A 17,010-nucleotide genomic window follows, 5' to 3' on the forward strand; every position below is an offset into this window, starting at 1 on the left:
GAGCTGGGACCACTTTACAAATAAGGAAACTAAATTCTGAGAAGGTGAGAGTGCAGTAGGAATAGAGCTGGGTTTCTGTTCACCTAGTTATCCTACCATTTCTTTATAGCTTAGAATGATGGTGCTGGATTGGGTATGAGTGAAAGTGGGGCGAAAACTTCAACAAGTGCATCGTCATCACTTGTCACACATTAAGAAAAGCAACATACACATTGTAAAGTACGGCTGATTTTCTTAATGAATTTGTTCAGCTTTTATACTCTGCGTTTGGGGTCATCTAAAAGAGAAAGGGGAGAAAAGAGAGGCATGCAACCTGAAGGTTTCTGTGGGTAGTTTTGTATGAAGCTGGAAAAAAAGCTCAAACATGAAGATAGACTAAAGTGTATAGGTAGCTGGAATAATTTTGAATGTGTAGCGGTCACCATTTGAGCCTGAGGAATTCATTTAGTTGTATATGACTAGATGCTAGTCTGTGGTTCATGGTTCTCAGTCATAGCTGTTCAGGGGAATCAACTTGGAAGAGCCTATAAATTGATAAGCCTAAGCCACTTAACTCGGTCTCTTTTGAGTCAGATGGGTGATTACAATGTGCTCAGGAGTTTTTTGCTCAAGCACAGGAGTTTAAAAATTAACTTAAGGGGACAGAGCCCATAGGCGCTGAAGGTTACCACTTAAGTTACTGTGGAGTCTTGTCAGCATAGTTGATGGTTTGGGGTTTGGAATAAAACAGGAACTGAAAAGCATTAGAAAATTGCTAAGGATTTTAGCTGGGCATTGATGGTGCACGCCTTTAATCCCAGCACTCGGGAGGCAGAGGCAGGTGGATCTCTGTGAGTTTGAGGCCAACCTAGCCTACAGAGGGAATTTCAGGACAGCCTCCAAAACAATATAGAGAAACCCTGTCTCAAAAAATAAGTGAACAAAAAATTGCTAAGGATAGTCACTTCCTTTGAGGGGTCATATATAAACGAGAAGTTAGAACAGATATATGTATTTATATAAAATTATGAATTGTATGACTTTATGATATTTTTTCTGCGGTCCCTGCCTCATTTCTAAAGGTTTTAAAATAAATGTTCTTTTCTAGGAATGTGTGAGGTATTCTTCCAATTTTCCTTTATTTAAAGTGTCATCAGACATGTTCTGGATGGAGAAGACACACAGAACACATGGAAGTGTGTACTTACTTTGACTTTACTTTCCAAGGTTGTCTCAGAAGTTCCATTAGTAGGCAAGCTGAGTGTATGCTATAATTGGAAACCATAGGAAACAAACTTAAGTCTTCCCCTTTTAGATTCAGTGGAAACTTGTACTTAAAGACCATCTATCTATAGGTTCCCAACCTTCCTAATGCTGCAATGCTGTAATACAGTTCTCATGTTGTGGTGACCCCTAACCATATAAGTATTTTTGTTGCTACTTCATAACTATAATTTTGCTTCTGTTATGAATTGTAATGTAAATATCTGTGTTTTCTGTTGGTCTTAGGTAACCCCAGTGAAAGGGTTGCTTGACCCCAAAGGAGTCGCAGCCCATGGGTTGAGAAACACTGATCTGTAGCCTCCCTTTTGTGTGACACATGAGATGGTAGAAGTCCTGGGTAATGAAGGAATTGTCCCAATCCTCAGTTAGTTACTGACATAACATGTTGATGGCTTCTTTCAAAGTAATGAAATGATTTTCCCCCTAGGAGGGCAAGTGAACTTACACTTTTGTACACTGTCAGACACAATAGTGACAGGATTAGCTATGATTTTCAACATCATATGAAGTAGATACTCCCGTGTCTTGTGTGAAGCCTAGATGGTTTATATCTCTTACCTAAGCAAACTTAGGGGCAAACCCATGGATAAAATGAAGGGAAATTGAACTTTTAAATCTCTACTTTTTTTTCTTTTATGCTGGTGGTAGTAGCACTCGCCATTAATCCCAGCACTCTGGAGGCAGAGGCAGGCAGATCTTTGAGTTTGGTCTACCTAGTGAGTTCCAGGACACAGAAACCTTGTCTTAAAAAAAAACAAAAACAAACCAAAAACCTCTGCTTTTTCAGTTGAATATAATAGCCATTTCTCCATGTGTAATTCTTTATAGCAAACATTGTCTCTGTAAGTACTTTAGTTTTCTCTAAATTTGTTCTGATAAACAGTCAGAAAATGGAATAATTCTAGAAGTTTCTTTATCATTTCAGAACTGTCAGGTTAGTGTTTCCTCCATTTTTTAAGTTGAAATAGTTTTTCTGATCCTACAGACTATTACTTGTTTGTTTGTTGAATTGTCTTTGGTAATAGGAGAAACAGTATGTATATTTACACCCAGGTCTTGATTTGGGGTATCTGCCATCCATGTGGACTTGGGAGAACTGCTTAATCCTAACACACTTAGTGTTCTTTTCTACAAAATAGAAATGATAATATTTAGTCATTAGGTTGCTTTATTGATAAGCTCGAATTGCCACACAAGGCCTGGCATATGGTAAGTACTCAGTAGACATTGTTTATGGGTCTATCATAAATTTGTGGCACAACATTTTCGGTATGAAACTGGCTTCTAGCTAAGAATGAAATCTAGATAGGAAGCTCTTAACTGTTAATGTTATTTTATTTCAAGTTTGTGGGCTCAAGGTCTGTGCTGTGCTAACTGATCATTTGGCAAGGAACAGATAGCACGTTCAGGTTATTTTGTGCTATCTGTTATGACTGACTTTGAACTCCCTTTATTCACTGTGGTCATTCACTAAACATTTTGCCTCAGTGAACTTCAGCAATGGGCATCATGTGGCCTTTACCTAACTATTCCTGCTTCCATGACAACAAGGCATCCTGTACTCATCAGTTTACTGTTAGGACTATAAATCTATAATCTTCCAGAATTAGATTGATGTGGGTATATGGTGGCATTAGCTGCCTAATGATGGTTACATGGCTCTAGGTCAGTGATTCTCAACATGTGGGTCACTACCCCTTTTGTGGGTGGGTGGGGGCGTTCAATTGACCTTTTCACAGGGCTAACCTAAGACCATCAAAACCACATATTTACATTACCATTTATAACAGTAGCAAAATTACAGTTCTGAAGTAACAACAAAAATAATGTTATGGTTGGAGGTCACCACAACATGAAGAACTGTATTACAGGGTTGCAGCATTAGGAAAATTGGGAACCACTAGAGTTTAGCTGATCACAGCTCTGTAAGTTTTGTATGTATTTGTACTTCTTCCTACTCTCTGACCTGGTGCACCATGTTGCCTTATTGCCACTTTATTATTCAGAAGTGGGGTTACTAGGCCATATGATAGTTCTGTATTTGTGTGGGCATGTGTGTCCATGGGCTTAGAGGTCAGAAGGCCAGAAGACAACTTCAGGTACCCCTGCCTCCCTGTTGCTTGAATTGCAGGTGTGTGTTACTATGTTCTGATTTAGATTAAAGTCTTATAAATAACAGCTAGAGAAAAATCATAAAGCTACCCTAAATTATGTCCTGTTAAAATTTATCCAGCTTAACACAATTAATGAAAAAAATACATTCCAAACTCCCAACATTTACTTGACAATGCTGTCAAAAAGCAACATAGCTAGATGAGTAGGATCATTCTTTTGGTTTTTCAGGCCTCACTAGTACTTTTTCCCTTTATTCTCATTTTTCAGTCACTTTCCCCCCCATTCGCTACTCAACCACACCAAGTGTTATAGCTGAAAATTGGGAACGAAAGTAGCCTTCAAGTAATGCACTGTATTTTAGAGGACACTGCTTCTATTTGCAGTAAGACAGATCATGAAAGATGTCTTCATCCTTTTATTATGAAACATTATTAGGCCACTTCATTAACCAGAACAATAATTATTTTTCTATCTCCTGTAAATTAATGGCAAAAAGGACTAAAGACACCAGCCACTATGGAAAAAATCTTGTCTGTGAACTCTTGCTCTTAGGTAAGTAGACAAATACTTCTGGTTACGTCTTGATTCTTCCACAAGAATGACTCCCAAAATTAAACTTAAAGTCATTGTAATTTCTGTGCCTATACTTCTCATGTCTTGGTGAATATAAAGCAGTGAAGAGCCAAGCAAACCATAGGGCTCTGCACATGAATAGTTATCTCCAACTTTCCAGGAAAGGACAGAATATTAAAAAAAAAAAAAAACAAAAAAAAAAACACAACACAACAAAGGGACAGGGTGGAGCTGAGTGGAAGAGTACATACAGAACCCTAGTATTAAATCCCCAGTACTGAGACCTGACAGAAACAAGAAAATCAAAGGATCCTGAAGCCAGGGTTAAATAACCACTGTGAATGTATTAAAGCTAGTGACTTATGCTGAATCAGAATTTTCCAAGCCGCCTCACTGTTTCCTCTTTGTTGTCTTCCAAATAGATATTAGGAAAATTTTTTGAAGATTTTATTGATTATATATACAACATTCTGCTTCCATGTATATCTGCACACCAGAAGAGGGCACCAGATTTCATAACGGATGGTTGTGAGCTACCATGTGGTTGCTGGGAATTGAACTCAGGACCTCTGGAAGAGCAGTCAGTTCTCTTAACCTTGGAGCCATCTCTCCAGCCCCTATTAGGAAAAATTTTAACTGATGATATCAAATAAGAAGAAGCATGTAGAGAAATGTAAAATAAAAAAAGAAGGAATGTAGAGAAGGCAAGTAAGTGGGGGAGGGAGGAATGGAGTCAAAGATTTGGAAAGAATAGCTGGAAAAGACATTTAAAAACAACTCTTTTGAGAGGACATTGATTAAAAACTGTTGTTTTTGATACATTTATTACAAAAATGGTTGTTAGAACCCCTTGATTTAAGCTAAGTATTCAACATCTAGGATAAAATACCTCTAATGTATATGAGGAAAGCCACAGAAACGTAAAAATCAGACATTTATTTTTAGGTTCACTAATTAGTGAACTAACTAAAAAGATTTATGCTCCTGTTTAAACTGATCTATAATTAAGGTAGCTAAGTACAAAGAACTTGTTCCAAAAGCTAAATTAGAATGTAGAAAGAAAAACCTGGGATTTTTAAGCTATTCTGCATTAAGAACACTAACCTCTAAAAGCATGATCACATCTTCCAAAATGTTATTGAGAAGCTATAAGGGGCAAGGTGCTGTGTGGGACATCAAGACAAAGTTTCTCTCCACGGGTTTGTATCAGTCTGATAATACAATTCCCCTGAGTCAAATACTTTCTGAAACTAGTTCTCTTAGATTGTGCCTAAAGGTTGAGTTTTCTAGATAGTGCAGATTTGACTGGTATAACATTCAGGACTTTAGTTTTAAAATAATAAATGGTAGGAACACTGAACACACGTTTATGCTTTTTAAAGTAATGTGGAGTTGTCAGATTAGCCGAAGATCACACCAGTCTAGAGTCTAGTCATGCTTTGAGAACTGACGGAGCATATAGCAGACAATCTGATGTCACTGACCATGGCTTTGAGCTGTTCTTCTTGATCATTATTAGGCATTAGTGATTGCTATTTAATGAACTCTGCTATAAGATTAAGGAATATATTGGTGTTAAGTGTTGAACACTAGCCTTCAGTAAACCTCTGTGAAGAAGGTGCTATTTTATAGGTGATTAAAATGAGATATAGAAGAGTAAAAAGTCTGTGAGTGCTTAGATGCAGACCCAAATCTAGTTCCAGTACCAGATCGTATTACTGCTGTTCTGTAGGGCCATACACTTTTATCTGAATCATGAGGTACAAAACTTGTGAAAGTAGAATTTAAGTTTTGCCACTCATCTTATTCTTTGGCAGAGTATGATTTGAAGTGACTTGAAATCATAGACTTTATTCTACTAAATGTAAATATTCATATGTTTCACTGTAGCTATATTATATCTGTATTTTACATCACATAAGCATAGCATATACTCTTTACTTTTTAAAAAGTGGGAAAACTTTCAATTCTGTAACCATCTAGTCCCAAGGGTTTTAGAGGAGAGACATGAACCTACTGGCTAGCTCTTGCTTATCACAGCCTTTTCTTCATCCTACCACTGTGCTTCTAATCTCTTGCTGCTAAACAGCTGTAGACTGGGGAGTTGAAGCAATAAGTTTTTACTACCTACCACCCCCTAAAAAAATCTCAGGTTTTTGAAATTTTTGGTTCATACTGATGCTCTCAGTTTCCTCATCAGGGGTATTTTACTTCTCCATTCCAGAACTTTCTTTTCCCTGTTAAGACATTATTAATAATCTTTGTTAAAGATGGTGTGGTGGTTTGAATGAGAATGGCCCTTGGTTGGAAGTTGTGTGTCACTGGGGCAGGCTTTGAAGTTTTAAAATCCTATGCTATTCCCAGTGGCTCTTTCATTCTGCCTTGAGTTTGTGGATCCAGATGTGAGCTCTCAGATACTGCCCCAAAGCCATGCCTGTCTGCCTGCCTGCTGCCATATTCACTGCTATGAAGGTCATGGACTCTAACCCTTTAAACCATAAGCACCAAATGAAATGCTTTCTTTTATAAGTTGCCTTGGTCATGATGTTTATTTTCACAGCAATAGAAAAGTAATACAGGTAGTAGGGGAAACTTTATTCCAGTGTAACCACTGCAGTGAGGTTTTATAGTAGAGGAAGGAGATTGGGCTCAGCTTTCAAGGCACCACAGACAAGTGGAGATTTATAGCTCAGGAACAGTGTCTGTATGTATGCGTGGGCAAAGGGTTAGTGGGCAGAAAATTACTAAGAGGGATCAGTGCTTGGGGAGATTCTTACTAGATCAACTAGACTCATTCTCAAAACTGCCTGGAATGTTTAGATACCTAAAATAGGTGGTGAGGAATTTGATCAATACCAAAGGAAACCAGACACCAAGGGCAGAGTTTTTGCTAAAATGGCATAGCAAGGTTCTTGTTTCAACTTTTCCAAGCAGGCCAGCATAGAGTGTAAAGTCTGGGCTGTTGAGAGATAGGTTTCAGAAGAAGTGTGATTGAAGGCTCATCTTTGTCAGCTCACAGTGTCATTTTCTGTGTGCTTTAACAAGTGTTTTTGCTGATGTATTTTACCAGAATCTAGAGTATTTTTCTGACCTATAAAGATCTAGATTTATATTTTAACTTAGATAATAGTTCCAAAGAGATTAACTAGTACATTTAAAATTAAAATTATATGGATCAATAGGAATAATGTATATTTGAAGCAAAACTACAGAATCACCTCTAGAAAGTACTTGTTGGAAACTCATTTCTGAAGTACTATATCCCTTCCCTTCTTATTTGGGGTGGATATTTCAAGACTAACATATGCATTGGAGTGCTAAGGAGAAAGTGAAAGAATCATACATTAAAGATTTACCTACCAAAGACCTTCAATATATTCTCTCAGAATGAAGGAAATAATGATTTAAGAGTAATCTTCATTCTAACTAGTTTAAATATGGAAATGGGGTCCAGGTTGGTGAGGAAGAAAAGATCCACAGATGACTTTCAAGAGTGGGTACTTTTGTTTCCAGCTTTATTTTGTAGAAAGAAAAGGAAGAAGCCAGATATGGAGTGAAAGCATTAGAAAATATTGTGTATGAGTCTCTCAGTTGCTGCCTTTTTTATATAGGGAAAAATTAGGAGCGTTTGGAAGAGAAAAGTTTGGAGGGAAGCACTGCTTCCCTCCCTCAGGCCTGGTCTTGGCTCATTCCAGAACAGCTTCCAGGGAGTGAGGAACATCAAGTTCGAGGGAGATGGGATAGACTCATAAGTGTCACAGGGTGGAGGACCAGGGTTACGTGCTATTAATGTTGCTTTCACAAAGTCTGACCCCTGCCTTACAGATTAGGGCAGCTAAAGTTCAAAGGCATGGTAAAGCTTAGCCAATGTTTCACAACCCCAAGATGGCTGACTTGGGGCCAGAGGGTATTTCTGTCCCCAAAACTCATAGCCTTTATTTCACACCTATTCCCAGCTGTAAGTTTGTAACAGGTTTAGGGGGCTGCTCTGGCCACAAGACAGTTGGGAAAGGGCTCAGGTTTCCTCTTTTAGGTGCCAATGCCTTTTTTCTCACCCTGCCTGGTTTATGTGAATGCACAACCAGCTCCAGAAGATTCCCTGACCATGTATTTCCTGTTACTTTATCTTTATCTGATATGTAATATCCTAATCTATTTATATTAAACATATTAATGGAGTACATACAATGTTCAGTATGTATGATGTTAACATCAGGCTAAGCACATTTCTCTCCTTTAACATTGGATCTTTTCTCCTGACAAACTTTCAAAATCCTTCAAGTTGTTTGACATGTATGGTGCACAACTGTTAGCCACATTGTACAGCATTACACCAGAACTTATTTCTTCTAAGTTCAGCTTAGTAACTGTTGATAAAATCTCACACCATCCCTATTGTCCCCAACCACTAGAAGCCATCATTCTAGTCTCAATTTCTGCTATTCCACAAGGGAGTGAGTTCACATGCTACTTCACTACTGTGCCTGCCTTATCTCACTGCCTTCTGTATATGTTTTCCTTCTTGGACTTGTCATAGGGGATCATCCACCTAGGAGTACATTATAAGCTATTTCTCATTACAGATGGTGGTGAGCCACCATGTGGTTGCTGGGAATTAAACTCAGGACCTCTGGGAGAGCAGCTAGTGCTCTTGACCTCTGAGCCATCTCTCCAGCCCGTTTTGTAAGCTATTTCTTTGAGGCTTAATAGTCCTGTGCCTTCGATCCCCTTGTTTGGAATCACAGAGATTCTGCTTCCTGGTGGGGAGGGGGAAACAGAGCAGTGTGTTTCCTAAAGAAACATTGGAAGAAAACTCTTAACAAATGGTTGCACACAATAGCAATATTTACAGAATGAATGGATCATGTTGCCTCCCAGAAAACCACTATGAGCTGGAGCAGATTTACATGTTGTACTGTTTCTGTACTTGGCAATTTCCACACAGTGTTTATTTGGAAAAGAACTCAAATTATATCCCAGGTCACTTTTATATTGTGGCCAGTAACAGTAGGTACATATTTGTGTTAAGAAAAAATGGCTTTCAAAGTTACCTCTTGGAATAAATGTTCTTTTTCTCTTCTAATTAAGTGGTTCCTATTTCAGAGAATAAAAATTTATCTAGATGTTGTTACATTACTTAATTTTCTTTTCCTGACCAGTAATAATTCTGTTAACACGAGAACATTTTATGTTTCTCTGTGTTAATCTTAGGGAACTTTTTCATCTCTTAATAGGAAGAGATAATGCATGTGAAAAAACTTCATATATGTTTCTGCGCAAGGAGCTTCCTGTACGACTGGCGAACACAATGAGAGAAGTTAATCTTTTGCCGGATAACTTGTTGAACCGCCCTTCAGTGGGATTAGTTCAGAGTTGGTAAGTAAATAAATGTTGTGATCACCCTACAATGCTTGAAACATTTTGGCATTGGAACCATTTTCCACAAAGGTTTATATACTGTCTTTCTGAGAATGAGTCATTTAGGATAGCTGGGTTTTCCTTGCATTTAAAAGATTTTCTTTTAACTATTCATTTTAAAACTGGCCAGTTAATGGTGGTGCATGCCTATAATCCCAGCACTTGGGAAGCAGAGGCAGGCCAGATTTCTGTGAGTTTGAGGCCAGCCTGGTCTACTAAAACAAGTTCCAGGACAGCCAGAGCTATTACACAGAGAAACCCTGTTTCAAAAAAAAAAAAAAAAAGGTTTCATTTTAAAACTGTTTAATGAAAATATCTTAAACCGTAAGATACTTTCTTAACTTTTCGTTTTTTTTTTTCTCTTGTTATAGACATGGTTGTTTCATTGAAAAAAATTAGAAAATAATATAAAGGAATGCCATTGTTAGTGGTTAGGTATCAGTGGATCCACTTTCATTAAAAATTTGAGGCAGTGTCTCATATATCCCAGACTGGCCTTCAATTCAATTTGTAGCCTAGGTGACCTTGCATTTCTGATCTTCTTGCCTCCTGAGTGTTAAGATCACATGCCATGTCTAGTTATTGGGGATTGAAGTACAGCTTTGGCAATATAGAGTGCTAGGCAAGCACTCCATCAATTGAGCTACATGCCTAACCCATTTGGTCTCCTTTGGATAGGGAGATATGTTGCCTCTTTTGTTTTTGTTTTAAAGATCTTCCATGAAGGAAATGATTGAATAGTCAAATCATTTATAGGGGCACCTCACATGGAAAAACATCAGATCCATGCTGTGCTGTTGCATCTGCCCTATGAAAGATCTTAAAGTTAAATCAGTTATAGGTCTGATTGTAAAGTGTGTATTCTCTAGCAGAGGGTGTGGAGTTTGTGTTGACTTTTCTCCTTGGGTGAGATTACTGAGCGGGAGGCTGTAAGAAAAGGTGGTGTGTTTTTAGACAGGGTTTGCATGTTTGGTCTACTCTGCTAGAAAAGCATGGTGAAAGTGTCTGGAGAAAGCTGGAGGACTGTAGGGACCAGGCGGCATACATAGTGCTAATCAGGAGCAATGTTGTCAGAACAAAAGCGGCAGGGAATGCTGGCTGTGGTCTTGTACTATTCTTTGATGTGTGTCTGGAATTAACTGGTGCAGAGAAGCAGGAGAACATCATAAGAAAACCCCAGGAGAAGGGAAACTCGCTTGAATTCAGAGTGTGTGGTGGCCTGGCTTCTGATAGAGAATAGACATTCAATGGCCATTTGTCAAGAATAGGAAGTTCTTCTGAGCATTATTTTATGCTATGGCCTTGCATGGCCTAGGTATTGACCTAACTTAGTGACTGGGAATGAAGAAGTGATAGACACATACAAAAAAGCTGGAATCATGTAAGCCAGGCATTCTAATGGAGTTGCATCATTATCAGCCCTGAATTGAAGAGGAGGATTTATGTATACAGCTGAATAAGGAGTTTAACTCAAGTTTAGCTTTTGTAGGTAGGAGATCTCTGTAGGGGAGCAGTCTCAGGGTGTAAATATCTGGGAGAAGAAGTTTCAGTGGGTATTTTCTGTACACACTGTCAACATTCACACATGGAACAGGGGGTGACACTGCCATTTCCATGGGTCTGAAGCATTGGCATCCTTGACATGGCCGTACTTATGTCAACAGCATGCATTCATTCAGGACTTCATCTGATACACATTCACTGGGGACTTCCTCCATGGTCTTAGATGGTCTTAGAGGTTCATGTCTGACCCCCTTTCCAGATAAGGTGCAGAGTAATTCATTAGGTTGCAGGAACGTTCAGGGAAACAATGACTATGAATTTGATACCATAGTTGCATTCTGTTCTGAACTCACAGCTTTTTTAGAAGGAAGGAGCAACAAATATTTGTTTATGAGACTTCTTTATTGCTTCCAAATCATCATTGGAAATATTGCTGTAGAAAGTGGAAGTCACTGTCAGGGACCACTATGTTGAGGATCCTAAGAGGGCAAGGCTAAGTCCTTTGATCCAGTAGGTGGTAGGAATTAAGCATTTTCCATTGTTTATGTAACAGTTACTTCAGCAGCTTCAAAGTGAATTGCTGTCTCGGAAGTGTTTTCCAACATTCACCAAATCTCTGATTCTCCAGACATCAGCTGGGTTTTCAGCAACTCTGTTCAATCCTGATACTAAGTATGGGAAGTCAGCACAGAGCCCACAGTTTAGGGGCTCAGCTCCCCAGGATTGACACCACATCTCAGATGGCACGACCATACTGTTGACTGAGTGTCATATATTGAGTTTCCACACCCCTATTCTAAGGTTTGATAATTTGCTCAAGTGGGTCACAGAATTCAGGAAGGCACTTTGTTTATATTTACAGGTAGATTGTAAAAGCTACAATTCAGAACCAGCAAAAATGGTAGAAATATATATCAGACAAGATGTTGCTGTAGCTTTGTAACATCCATGCTCTCTTTGAGTGCTCTGTTGGCGCCTCCAGGTGTTCAACACAAAGATTTCAGAATCTCCTAATTCAGGAGTTTTTATAGAGTTTCATTCCAGGCCTCATGCCTCCACAGAGGTTAGGGATTGGACCAAAAGTTCCAGCTCCACAGTCACTTGCTCATTGTTTTGATCAGGATCATGGTGACACTGTATAAAGTGACGTCATTCGAATAACTCAAATGCCAGCAATACATGCTGCTTTAACTAACAAAAGATACTCCTGTCTTTCTGTAAGTTTGCAGGGTTAGGGACCCTCTCTTTCATAATTCATGTTTATGTTCTCTTTCCCACCTTGAAGGGGAAGAGACATACTAATATATGTGTACATGTGTATGTGTGTATTATATGAAATACACATGCATGAAAGAAATGTGAACGTTGTCAGGATCAAAATAGAGTAGCTAGAACTAGGGAGTTACTAAGGAGGATTTCCTTTGCATGGTTGCCTGTTAGTGACTAGCACAAGAGTGTGGGTCTACAAGCTTGCACTGAGGCCACTGCAGCCTTATAAAGAAAGTACTTCTGTAAGGCCATCTTGCCAGCAACTGTTCTATCTCCAATACATTCTACCCTTGTTAATAATCATTAGAACCAACAGTTACTATTTTCAAAGATCTGATGTAATCATTTTTTCTTTAAAAGCACCCTTGCCTTTGACTTTTTTCTTCAATCGTGTATTGCTATGTCTTAATAATACTGTTTAACAGTGAACCATTACAAAAAAAGGAAAAGTTGAAAAAGAGAGTGGAAAAAAGAAGCATGTTGACATAGGAGGGATTTTAGAAGTGTAGTCAAGGAAGGACTCTACAAATAGGTGCCCTTTTGAACATACCCATTGCTTCCTGTAGCATGTGCTTTCTCATTGTAATGCTCTTTCCAAAGAAATACCAGTAGTGTTTGATAATGTATTTCGGATTGTTCCTTTTTTAGATTGACATCATGCATTCATTGATTTTTCTGAAACATTTGGATTCAGGTTGACATCGCGCTTCTTTGCCCCCAGATACTTGTAACACATGTCTCTGTGGATAACTCTTGTTTATCACTGATATATTAATATTTCCTAATAGGAAACACTTGTTAAGTTTTACTAATTGTCTTACTAGTGCTCCTGTTTTTTTTTTTCTGTCTTGATTTAAGAATGTAGTTTAGGATCACATATTTGTGTGTTACTGTATTTGCTTTATAGGTGAGCTGTATGTGGAACAGTGACTCTGCCACTGCTCCCTAAACTACGCCGTAGTCTTCCTGCTTTCTTTATAGGTGAGCTGTATGTGGGGCAGTGACTCCGCCACTGCTTCCTAAGCTATGCCGTAGCCTTCCTGCTTTCTTTTCACTCTGTGAATCTTAGTATAATGGTGGCTTCGTTTACATGTATAACTTTTCTCTTTAGAGATTGCTCCCTTTGGAAAGGACTAGAGGCCTGCCTAACTTTGCTTATGTGTGGCACATGTTATTCAGCATCAAGGATTATAATGTTGTACACATTTTTCTTATATTGGCCCTTATTGAGAAGTATCATGATCAATCCAGAATCTTTTTCTGAGGGCCTAACATGTATTTCTCTAATACATATTGATGAAGTTAATTTAATTCTGAGAAGGAGCTTTCTTATATTCTTGGTGTACACTTGAGGATCATACCAGTGCACTTCTTAAAATTTTAGTTCTTTTTGCCAGGTGTGGTGGTATATGCCTTTAATCCCTGAATTCAGGAGGCAGTAGCAGGTGGATTTCTGTGAATTCAAAGTCATTCTGGTCTACATATTGAGTTTTAGGCCAGCCAAGGCTACATAGTGAGATCTTGTCTCAAAAAAAATTATGAGGAGCTGGAGAGATGGCTCCATTGTTAAGAGATCTGGATGTTCTTCAAAGGACCCAGGTTCAATTCCCAGCACCCACATGGTAACTCACATCTGTCTGTACTCAAAGATCTGACACCCTCACACAGACATACTTGCAGGCAAAACACCAATGCACATAAAATAAAAATAAATAAATTAAAATATGTACTTATTAAGTAAGCAAGCTATATACTTAGAATATTAGTTAGGATTCATTTGTAATAGCAGATGATGCAACTGAACCTTGCTTATACAACTAGAAAGGGCAGTCATAGGATGAACATTTCCCATTAGTTTGAATCAAAGACTGGTGAAGCCATCAGAGCTATGGTTTTTATAGTGTTGGCTTTGTTTTCAGGTGAGCTTCCTTCCAGGTGGCACACTACCTTTAACAGTTGCAGATTTCCTGTTCCTATGGCACACTTACAAGAGCAGAGAAGACAGTTTCTTTCTCAGAGACCTCCAGCAAGCCTTCTGTGTCTGACTTTCAGCCTGACTTGAGGCATTAGGCCTATTCCTAAATCAGTCCCTGTGTTCAGGGTTGCACACAATTCATAGGACCATGGGACTGATGAGTCATCACTGACAAGAGAAAACGATCTCCCATGAAAAGATGGAGGTACTTACATGCTTTGGAGGGATCAGATTAGCCTGAAGCACTTGAGCTGTATATGGGAATGTGGTAAAAGCTGAGTGAAACATGGGGTACTTTATGAAAAGGGAAAGGATGTTATACAGGCAGCTAATATGGTGACTTTTCTTTTTTTAGGTACATGCAGAGCTTTCTTGAACTTTTAGAATATGAAAACAAGAGCCCAGAAGACCCACGGGTTTTAGATAAGTAAGTATGGTGCAATTTACCTGAACGTAAAAATATCTAGGCAAAAGAATATTTCAGTTAATGGAACTCATGCTTTGGGACTCAAAATTTTAATTCGGGCCTGGGGAGATGGCTCACTTGTTAGTGCTTAACATACCTGCACAAGTGTGAGGGCCTGCATTTGAATCTGCAGTAGTTAGATGAACACTGGTCAGCTATGGCAGCCTGCCTAGAATCCTAGTTCTTGGGAATCCCCAGGGAAGCTCTTAAGTTTAGCTTTCTAGCTAGACCACCCAAATAAGCAAATCTAGGTTCAAATGAGAGACCCTGTTTTGACAGATAAGGTAGAGAGTGAATAAGGAAGACAACTGAACTAACCTGGCCTCAACATGTATATGCATGAGAATTTGTGTCCTCACATTCTAACATGCATACACCCACACATACTATACACACATCTGAGAACACAAAAAACTAGAATTCACACAAAAGTTTTAATTTTCTTGTGGGTAATGAAATTATTGGATTTGTTTCAGTAATTAGCACAGTATACAAAGAATAATAAAACTTCAGTTAATACTTTATGACATAGTTCTTAATATATTTAGTCAGGGTGAACTGGACACCAGCTTAATATAAGCATTGTAGTGAATGTTCCATCTAGTGGTAGTTTTAAGAATGCAATAGCCTACATATGTACATGAAGTATACATGAATTATCCACCTAATCCATCGATTTAAAACATACTCTCCAATGGAATACTAAGAGTAGATCTCAGAAAACTGTAGTGATTTGTTTTGGAGAAGCGTAAAAGTGTGTGTGTGTGTGTGTGTGTGTGTGTGTGTGTGTGTGTGTGTGTATTTATACAAAACCTGAATTTTGTTGATGTTGCTATGCACAAAAACTACTGAATTCTCATGTTACTGGAAAGTATTTCTGTTTTCCATTTTTTGTTCTCCAGCAAACCATAGCTGTGAGTGGGGGTTTTCTCCCAAGAGAAATTAAGTATCTTCACCCTAATTTCTTCCAGTTTTGGGTGTATACAATGAATGCTCATGGTAGTCTGTTGTGCTGAGAACTTTCTTTTATTGTAAGTACAGACTTAATCCATATAATTGTGAGACAGACACTTGATTTGGACTGTTCATGAAAAGAGCTAGGGAAACACTATGCTACACAAACAACCTTGGAGCATTTGTTTCACTCAAACACGAATTCACAAACAAGGAAATATGGAGGTCAGAAGTGTAAAAGAATGTTCTCCAGGTTGTGACACTGCATAGCAGAGCACCTATGAGTCATGGTTCCTTTTCCTTAGTATACTGGTTCTTTGCATTGTACCACACGGCCAAAACAGCTGGTTCTAGCCAGGTAGCATAGGTTTATTTGCATTTTCTCTAATGGATCTGTGAAATATGAAAAGTTCAATATTAGTAAAGGAAGAAGTGAAAGGTGAGCTAGTGTCCTGCTAACAGCCCTGTCTGTTCAGAGAGAAGTTACATGGGACCACTAGCTGGGGGATCATCTATGTAAATCACATTGATCGTCATGATGGAGATAGAAAAGCCCAGGAGGATAAGGAAGTATTCTGAGAATTAATCCATTAAAGTAAACCTCTTCCCTTCAAGTAAAGATGTTTCTGCACTATAATGAATTGTTTCATTTTACAGATACTTAATTTATACATTGGAAAGAGGTATATGAAGAAAAATTATCCATTGTGAAATTTTTTGTGAATAATTGTGAAATTGGGCTTTTGGGGGTTTTTGTTGTTGTTTTTGAGACAGGGTCTCACAGTGTGGATCAGGCTGTTTTTACACTCAGAGATCTGCCTTTCTATGCTTCCTGAGTTCTAGGATTAAAGATATTAGCCACAACTAACATTTTCTTCTATCCTTATACCCTAAACATTCATATTGCATGAGTGTGAAGTCTTTTGTTTTTGTTTGTTTGCTTAGTTTTTTGAGACAGGGTTTCTCTGTGTAGCCCTAGCTGTCCAGGAACTCCTTCTGTAGACCAGACTGGCCTTGAACTCACAGAAAAATCTACCTGCCTCTGCCCCCTGAGTGTTGGGATAAAAGCATATGCCACTACCACCCAGCAATTTTTATAAAAAATAATGTCTACAGTAGTTCTTAGCCATTATTAATAGTTTCACAATATAGTCATATATCACTTAATGACAGATACCTTTAGAGAAATGCTTCATGAGGAAAATTTGTTTGTGTGAACACTATGCAGTATCCTCATACTAAATTAAGAGGACTATAGCCTTATCAGGGTACATAATCTTTGGGAAACACTGTTGTGAACAGTGTCTGTTGTTGAAATGCTATTGTGTAGTATGTAGCCAGCATTTACACACACAGACACAAGACACACGCACACACATTTGCTTTTTGAGACAGGTTTTTTTCCTGTGTATTTCTGGCTGTCCTGGCACTCACTCTGTAGCTCAGGCTGGCCTCGAACTCACAGAGATCTGCC

General features: G+C 38.5%; 1 protein-coding gene across 2 annotated transcripts in view; it reads left to right on the forward strand.

Moving 5' to 3' along the window:
• Window positions 1–17,010, forward strand: part of Pdk3 (pyruvate dehydrogenase kinase 3) — a 75,882-nt gene that overhangs the window by 11,402 nt on the left and 47,470 nt on the right. For both annotated transcript variants that reach the window (XM_027431906.2, XM_027431907.2), the window contains exons 2-3: window positions 9,186–9,327; window positions 14,472–14,543. In XM_027431906.2, the coding sequence (XP_027287707.1) occupies window positions 9,186–9,327; window positions 14,472–14,543 (214 nt within the window). The remainder of the gene's footprint in view (window positions 1–9,185; window positions 9,328–14,471; window positions 14,544–17,010) is intronic.

Source organism: Cricetulus griseus, chromosome X, assembly GCF_003668045.3.
Source record: "Cricetulus griseus strain 17A/GY chromosome X, alternate assembly CriGri-PICRH-1.0, whole genome shotgun sequence".
NCBI classification, from domain to species: Eukaryota; Metazoa; Chordata; class Mammalia; order Rodentia; family Cricetidae; genus Cricetulus; species Cricetulus griseus.